Source organism: Accipiter gentilis, chromosome 6, assembly GCF_929443795.1.
Source record: "Accipiter gentilis chromosome 6, bAccGen1.1, whole genome shotgun sequence".
In the NCBI taxonomy this organism is placed as follows: domain Eukaryota; kingdom Metazoa; phylum Chordata; class Aves; order Accipitriformes; family Accipitridae; genus Astur; species Astur gentilis.
The window spans coordinates 34,123,319-34,132,046 of NC_064885.1; the positions used below are offsets into that span (position 1 = coordinate 34,123,319).

The 8,728-nt window shown below is 64.6% G+C and overlaps 1 protein-coding gene across 2 annotated transcripts in view; it reads right to left on the minus strand.

Annotated features, from left to right (window-relative positions):
* The window catches only part of EPHB3 (EPH receptor B3), a 28,106-nt gene extending 20,291 nt beyond the window's left edge, over nt 1–7,815 (minus strand). For both annotated transcript variants that reach the window (XM_049803067.1, XM_049803066.1), the window contains exon 1: nt 7,667–7,815. In XM_049803067.1, coding sequence (XP_049659024.1) covers nt 7,667–7,763 — 97 coding nt within the window. In that variant the 5' untranslated portion in view covers nt 7,764–7,815. The remainder of the gene's footprint in view (nt 1–7,666) is intronic.
* Nucleotides 7,816–8,728: the final 913 nt, after the last annotated feature.

Consider the following 8,728-nt stretch of genomic DNA (forward strand, 5'->3'; position numbering starts at 1 on the left):
AGAAGTACTGTGGGCACTTAATAATAGACTCATTATTTCTGCATTATGGCAGGGCCCAGAGGCCCCAACTGAGATTAAGGCCCCTTTGTACACACCACACACGCACGCACAAGGGCAGGCAGTCCCAGCCCCGGAGAGCCTGGCCGAGGATGGGTAGTACCACCGGTCCCGGCACCATTGCCGGTCCCGGCCCTGCCGGCACCACGGTAAGCTGGCAGCAGAGCCCAAGACACCAATTGCTGGGATGCGCCAAGGATGCATCCTCCATTTCCCAATCCCACACCTGCACCGGGGTATAACAACCTCATGTGGGCAGATGGCCCCATGGCCACGAGCCATCAGCCGGCTGCATCTCCCTCACAGTCCCCCCATCCGACCCCAATGCCCTGCACCTTCTGGATGGGCCAGATCCAGCTCCCAGATGACCGTGAGCTGCCAGGCACACAGGATGGAAGGGGACAGGAGCACTCCCTCCCTCCAGCCCTGCCCCGTCGCCCACCCGCCGGTCGCTAACTGGCTGAAGAGGGTTTTCCGGCCGCGTGCTCCTCGCCAGGAGCTGTTTCCTGATGGCCGCGAGACAGACTGAAGCATGTGAGAGAGGACAGGTGCCAGCTCTGCGAAAAGCAGATCAAGTGGCAGCGCCTGCGATGCGGGGAGGGACGGGTGTTCGTTTCCTCCCAGTCACGCACCAGGTCGAGCCGGGGAGGGCACATTTCTGCCATTTTGCGAGCGGGGCCATGCCAAGCCAGGCTCCAGCACCCACCAGCACACATGTTACGCCCTCCCTCCAAAGCACGGTACTCGGAGCCCAGGGCTTTTGCAGGATGGCAGGCTCCTGCCCTGCAGTTGCACGCCAAGGACACGTGCAGCCCGCTCTCTGAGCCCTGCCAGGTCCTGCTGCCAGGCCCCAGTCCCGCAGAAAGGCCGTACTGACGCCGGGAGAGGATGCGAGCCAGCTGCCCGAGTCCAGCACTGCACTGCAATTACTGTTCTATTAATACCGCGGGGATTTCGGATGTCAGAGCCCTGTATGCCATGCCAGGGTCAGCTCGGCCGGGAAAGAGCTGCCATCCCTGCCCACGTGGTGGATGCGCCCTGGTGCTCGCTGCTTCAGCTCGCCCAGGGGGAATAGCCGCTTTTGCTCTGCCAGGCTGCGGGCAAGGGGAATGGAGAGACCCCACGGACAGCCTCTCTGCCCTGTCTGCTGCCAGACACCCTGCCGGCCTTAAAAAACCGCTTGGGATGGGCACGTCCTTGTCTGGCCCAGGGGAAGGGGCTGCCCGCTGCAGCTCCCCGCCATGGGGACAACGTGACCAGCCACGCCGGGCAGGCAGGAACTCTACGGCCAGCAGGCAAGAGAGATTTATAGGTTGCCGTCCCCAGCAGGAATGGCCATGCAGCCGCCCTCCGCTGCCACAGAAATAACTCATCCGATCGGAAATAACTCATCCGATCGGGAGATGCCAGACCTGTTCGCGCTGTGAATGCCATCGACCAAGATGTAGGCAGAAAATCGGCCTGCCACGCTGCCTTTGTTTTCAGGTCCTGCTCTGATGGGGACACTCCTGCCACCTCCTTCCACAGCCCCACTGCCCTGTGGCCATGGCTTCATGGGGCAGATGTCCCCATGGAGCTAACAAGCCAAGTCGGGCCGGGCCGGCACAGGTGGACGGAGAGCCCCAAAGCCCGCGGAGGAAGGAAGGGAACACGATCGGTGCTTCAGGCCTGCCTCTGCAGGGCAACTGTCTGCGGCAGGCTGAGATCCAAAAGGCCCCTCTCCACCCCTCCAGCTCCATTTTTTTTCCAGGTTGTACTTTTGGAAAAAGCCCAGGGAAGGAGTAATGATATTTAAAAAACCCCCCAAAACCAACAAAACCCAAAAAAAACTCCAAACCACCCCCTCCCCAAAAAAGGTTACTCGCTGCACATCCAAAGGTTCGCCCCACAGACGGGGCGGCTCGGCTGCCAAGCTCCATCCCATCCCAGCAGTGCGGAGCAGGAGTTTCTGCCAAGATCTCCCTCCTCTCTCCTGCCTGGGGCAGTTACCCAAATCTCCGCGCTGCTCTCCGCTCGCTTCCTCGGCTCTCCTCGAGCACCGAGCCCATCTGGAACTGCTTAAACCCAAATATCCCCCCCCCCTTCCCCGCCTCCCCCACCCCCAAAGTCAGATTCTTCCAGAGTTAAAACAAGCACAGAGTCAGGAGGGGGTGCCGGGCCGGGCTGACTCGCTCCTTCATTTCAGTTTAATTTCTGGGGAACTAGAATAAATCTGTTCCTGGCGATCGTTCAAGCCCTGCACATTTTTCTCATTAATAAAAAAAGGCCTTGGATCGCACGCCGCGTGTGCGTGCGCGCCCGCCGAGCATCCCCCCCTTCCCTGCTCGCCTCGCGGGGTCCCTCCCAAGCCCCAGCCCTCGCCGGGCAGGCGGCTGAGCACCCAAGGGACAAGCAGGACTGGTCGGGGAGGGGGTGGGGGGGGCCAGTGTCCCCTCCCCGGGACAGGGACAGGTTTCGGCAGCCCTGCGTGACGGCCACACCTCGGAGAGGAACAGGGAGGCCCAAATCCCACAGCTGCCGCCGGGGCAGGAAAGCCCTGGGGGAGGGCTCCCCTGGGAGGGGGCGTCCCTGCTGCCCCCCGCCATCACATCACAGCCCCCGTGGGGCCCCCAGGGCATTCCTAGGGAGGGGGGCGGGAAACAGGTGTTTGTCAACAGCTCCTGCCACATGCATGAGAAATGCCAGGCCCCGGCAGCGCGGAGCTTAGCGACGGGCAAAAATAAAATAAAAAGGCCCCCACAGCAATCCCCACCACCACCCGCAGCCCGGGACCCCTGTCCGGCACACGCTGGCACACGTGCAGAGAGCGGCTGCAGGGCCGGTGCTCGGCCTTGCCGCCGTGCTCCTGCCTCTTCCCAAGATGGCTTCCTTTCTTCAGAGGGGCGGCCATGCAAAGCCGGCTCTGGGCTCGCTCCCTCCTGCCTCGGGAAGCATGGGCTGGAGGGCTTGGCTGCACTGAGGGGGAAGCGGGCACTAGCGGAGGGCTGCAGCCCCTCTGGAAATGGCTGCTCTGCGGGAAGGGGACGTAGCCCCACTCCCAAGCTCGGCCCCACAAGACCTCCATGGCTGCGCTGAGGGCGGGAGATACCAAAGACCAAGTGCAGGAGGACGAGGCCTCACCAAGAGCGCCAAGCCTGGCCGTCCGCAGGCAGGCGGCCCACCCGCCCTACAAAATGGCTCCCGTTGGGCTCCCCACAGAGTCTGCTTGGGGCTCAGCCCTGCGAGGGGATGGCCCGTGCCCCACCACCAGCCTCGCCCCAGCCTGAACACAGGACTGGTTTTTGAGCAACAACAACAACAAAAAACACAACAAAAAACCATAACACGATTCAAATGGGAGCGTCCCAGCCAGGTGGGAGTGCCACTGCAAAAGGCCCCCTGGCCTTCAAGATGGCAGCCTGTCCCTAGGGACACGGGGCTGTGCCTGGCTCCCTGCAAGGAGCTTCCTGGCTGTGGAGGGGCAACCCCATCCCCACCGTCCCCCAAACGCTTCGCTTGGGAACACGCCCGTTCCAGAAGCGACGCCAACTCGTTATGGCTTCAACCCTGGGGAAACTCAGGGCGATGGCAGCCATCGGCTCCACCGCAGCCCATGGGGACAGTTCCCCTTTCCTGGGGTTCTCCTTGGGCGGGGGGGGGGGGGGGGGGGGGGGGGGGGGAAGGCTGGCACCCACCCTGCCGCCTCCACCAGCCCAGAATGGGGATCCCGACCCCGGGGCCGCCCCAGCACCCTTCCCCCAGCGTGGCTCCCAGGCGGAGACGCTTAATCCCGACAAACCAGTTTGACTCAGCACAACAGGAACAGCTACAATTTTAAAAACATGCAAGTCTGTGATTCAGATTGCTCGGGCTGTTTTAATTAAACGCCAAGCTCCCCTGCTCAAGTGGCAGCAGCAAACGGCTCACGGAAAGAAAATGCAACAAACTGGTTTCCCCAAATATCTCTCGCAGTAAGTCATCACAACAAAACAAGGAGTTTCGGTTCATTCCTTAAAAACCAGAGGCCGCTATTCCCAATCGTGAGGGCCAGGCAGGCATGGCCCCACAGCCGCAGCGTCGCCAGCTGAGCTGTACTCTGGGGGAGAAATGCAGGGCTGCAAACGGACCCCGGTGCTGCAAGTTTTCCCTCTCCCCGGCTCTCCGTATGCTCCACTTGACACAAAGGAAAGCCCTTCTCCTTCCCGCCTCAGGAGCACAGACGGTGTGGGTTTCCTCAAGCAGAGCTTTTAGCGAGGAATGGGAGATTTAATGAATCCAGCGAGCACTGCGGAGCCCCACAACCCGCTTTCCCTCACAGCCCTACCCCAAGCATCAATAAAACAGCAGGACTAACTTCCCCCCATCACCCCGCAGAGAAACATGCCATTTCAGTTGAAAAGTAATTAAACGGAAAGCAAATCTCCCTGCCAAGAAAATACCTGGCAGTTCCAGTACAGGGGTCAATTAAGCAGGGGTTTGCCGGTGCAGAGAGGAGCGTGGTCAGCCTGCGTAACGCCAGGCTGGGGTCTGGGAACTGCCAATGGGCAGAGTCCAGATGAGGAAAATTCCCCCTAGAAATCCTCCTGCTTCGGGGGAGTTTGGGTATTTCGCTAAAGCCTGAGTTGGCTCGGGGCTACGTGCAGCAATGCAGTGCCTCTGCACAGGGGTTCGTGGGGGAGCACGTGGGAAACCCCAACTTTAAATGGAGTCCCGTGCCCAGAGAGGCTGCTCACGGCAGGAGCTGCCTGGGAGAGCGGCTCCTTGGGAGAGCAGGTCCTGTTCCCAGCCCACCCGCACCCCTGGGGCAACGGGCAGATTGAGCCGGCGGCCATCCACTCCCTCGGGCCAGGGCATTTTGAAGCCTGGGGCTTTATCCCCGGACAGTCGGCAAGGGCCTTGAACGCAGCACATTCCCCACGCTGTTTCACCGCGTCCGCTCCCCACAGGGCCTCTGCTCCCACAGCCCCGCCGGGACAAACTCCTCGGCTCCAACCCCTGTGCCTGAGAAAGGATCCGCTGTTGCCCCCGGATAGAGCATTCCTTCTGCAGCCGGCCCAGGGACTGCTGAACCGGAGAAGAAAAACACATTGTGACTTCAAACAGACCCAGCGCACTTACACGATCTGGAGAGAAACCATTTTCTCCTCGGCAGCACAAAGCCCTCACTGAGCTGCTGCCGAGCGCGGCTTTTCCCCTCCACCCCCGTGGGGCCTTGTAAAGAAACCCAACTCCCCGCCATCCCCCTGGGAATGGGCAGCGCCGTCCAGCCCCGAAGCCCCCTGCCCTCCCAGCTGGGCACTGGCCACAAGCCCAGCCCGTCCCCCCCTCGGAGGGGACGGTAAGGCTACCGGGTCTGGGGACCGCTCACTGCCGTTGTCTTCAGGACGTACGTGCAGATTTATGTCCACGCCAGATTTATGATCAGCACTAAAATATCTGAACGAACGTGCACGCTAGATTTACAGTAACCGCTTGAACGCGCCGGTCCCCGTCAGGAAGCAGCGTCGCGAACGGCCAGAAATGCCCAGCGCAGCAGAAGCGCGGGAGCTCGATGACCCCGACGCGAGCAACGGCTTCCTAATGCTGGGCAAGGCAGAAACCTCTCCCGGCCCAGCTGCAACTTTCCCTCCAGCTCAGGCAAGAGCAAAGGGGAAAGGAGAAAAAGAAAAGAAAAGAAAAAAAGAAAAAAAAAAAAAAAAGAAAATCCCAGGGGAATCGGGGCCGGCCCCAAAAATGCTGGGTGGCTGCCAGCCAGCCCTGAAGCAGTCCTATCGGGCTGGCACCCAGCTGGGCCCTGACCTCCTCGGGCAGCGTGTTCGGCCCCTGACCCCTCCGCACGCTCGGGAAGCTGAGAAAACCCAGCGACTCCTCAACAGGAGCTGTTTATTTTCTCTCCATCCGGCTCTTCACACCGCTCCATCCCCGGACGGCAGCGGGGGAAAGGCCGGTGCTCCCTCCCTCCCCGGGGACTGGCGGGACAGTCCCCAGGGGGATGCACGCCAGCGCTGCCAGCCCCCCCGCCGGCTTTCCTTCCCCGGTTCCCAAACCGCTGATGGGAAGCGGGTTGCGAGGGGCTGCCCGCAGGCGTGGGGCCCCGCCAAGCTCCCTACCCGCAACTTCATCCTCCTGCACCTCTCCAGCAGGCAGGGCTCCCCAGGGCTCTGCCCGGCACAGTGGTCCCCGGGAGCCTGCATCCCGAGAAGGCTGGGTGCCCGCAGCCTTCTCCCTTCCCCTCCTGCCGCGGGGCTCCCGCTCAGCCCGGAGCTCACGGACCGAGCAGGCCCACAGCTCCGTTTCCTACGGCGTACAAAGAACGATTTTTAAAAAAAACCTTTTTCCCCTTTAAAGGAAAAAAAAAAAATGACGCAGAGAGGCAGGATGAAAAGAAACAAGAGCGACAAGCACCCCCCCAAACTTTCTACAAAGCCCAAAGCCGGAGGAAACGTGTCCCCCCAACAACAAACGGCAGCGGGGAAGGGCTCCTGCCCACGGTCACCCCCCGGTGCCGCAGCCCAAGCCCCGCACCGCGGGGCGACGGCAGCGGCAGCCCCAGCGCAAAACTGCCTCCCGAGCACACAAAAGCCACCACCGCCCCCCGCCCGGGCGGAGGCACCGGCAGCTCCTCTCCGCCCGGGGTTTCTCCCTTTCCCCCTCCCTCCCTCCCCAGCCCCCTCCCGCCACTCCGGCAGCGGCTTCGGTTACCGGACACCGGAGCGTCGCCGCCTCCGGCCGGAGCCGTGCACACTTCGTGCCGAGACAAAAACCCGCCCGGGCCCCCTCCTCCTCCTTCTCCTCCCCGGTGCGACCCGCCTCGCCCGCCCCGGGACGCCCCGGTCCCCCAGCGGGGCCAGCAGCCGCTTTGCTCGCTCAAAGCCGGCGGGGGAGGAGGGGGGGGCGACGGCGACCGGGCTGCACCGCGGACCGGGAGTCACCCTCCGAGGGGGAGAAAATTAATCCTCCTTTTATTCCTAACTCCACCGGAGCGCGGGGCGGTGGGAGGGGGTTGCCCTTGTCCCCGCTTTCTCTCCCCCGTCCGCGGGGGCGGGCGAGCCGCGGAGCGCAGCCCCGCTCGGGGATGGATGCGGCACGCGTGGCCACTCGCCCCGGCGGTCCCACGCCGGAGCCTCGGGGGTTAAGGCGGCGGGTGCGGCGAGCCCGGCCGGGGAAGGGATGGAGCCGGACACGGCACACGGACACTCCTCCGGCGGCCCCACCAGTTCTGGCACGCCGCGAGCTTCCACTGAAAGAAATATTAATTTTCCAGCCCTCTCGGTCGTGGCGAAAAGCCTCGGAACGTGAACCGAGTATCCAACGAGGCGCCGCTCCCTGCCACCGGTGCCAGCAGCCGCCGGCCGCGGCCGCCGCGCCTCGGCCGCGCCGGGCTCTGTTCCACGGGGCGTTGACTCTGAAACCTACTGAGGGCGGCTAAGCGCTGGGAGCGGCGTTGGGGCGCGCTGCGGCGGCGAGCTCCCCGCGGGGACAGCCGGGCGTCCGCGGCGCGCCGAGTCGAGCCTGTGGCGGACACCGACGAGGCCCGGTGGGCCGGGGACACCCTGGAGGGTGCGTGCGTGTGTGTGCGCGGTCGCACGGGCCCCGGTGCGGCGGGCGGGCGTGCCCGCCCGGTACTCACCCTCCAGAGCGCGGCGGCCGCCGGGGAGCAGCAGGAGCAGTAGGAGGGGGAGCAGCGGCGGCGGCGGCGGGGGGGCCCCCGGGCGGGCCGCGGCCATGGCGGGGGGCGGTGCGGGCGGCCCCGCCGGGCAGTCCCGAGCTCGGCGCCACGCGCGGCTCCTCTCGCCGCCGCGCCACGCTCGCGCTCTGGCGCCGCCGCCGCCGCTGCCGCCGCTGAGCCGTGCGGGGCGGGGCCCGCCCGCCAATCAGCCCGCCCCTGGCAACCCGGCGCCCCTGGCGACGGCGAGCGCGTCGCCCATTGGGCGGCGGTGGGACGGGGAGCGGAGCCTCTGCGGAAAGATGAATTGGAGGGGGCGGGCGCTGCCCGGCGCGCCCCCGGTGGCCCCGCCCCCCGGTGCGGGAGGCGCAGGGCGGGGAGCGCGCCCCACCCAGCGGCCGCCCGCGGAACTGGGCTCTTAAAGGGGCCGCGCTCCCGGCCCGCCCCGCAGCCCCAGGCCCTGCCTGCCCTGCCCCCCACCGGGTGCGGCTGAGTGCGTGAGCCTGTTAGTACGTGTGTGATCGGGCCCATGGGCCCCCTCTGTTCCCCACCACTGGCGGCCTGGTTTACCTGTGCCACCCATTGACATCCCATCCTCTACATTGCTATCCCATCATCTCATGCATCCCACCCTGTGCCATCCCATCTCCCCCCATCCTGTCCCAGCCCATCCCGTGCACCCCATCCCACTCCACCCGTCCCGTCCCGTCCCATTGCATCGCATCCCAACCCACTCCCTCCCATCCCCACGACACCATGATTCCTACCACGGTGACAGGGCTGAGTGCTGGAATCCTGGCCAGGGTGACAGCATACAGACAGCACCCTGCAGTGACCCCCCCAGCACCCCCTTCCCCCATCCCCAAGGTGCCTTCCCCACCACGCTCCTCGTGGGAGACCGTGCCCTACCGTGCATGCAGCCACGGCCTCCGGCCTGTGAGCGCCTCAGTCCTCTCTCCTTTCTCTTCCCACCATTGCCATGGGGAGGTTTTGGGGTCCCGTGTCTGACAGACTCTGCTCTCTCGG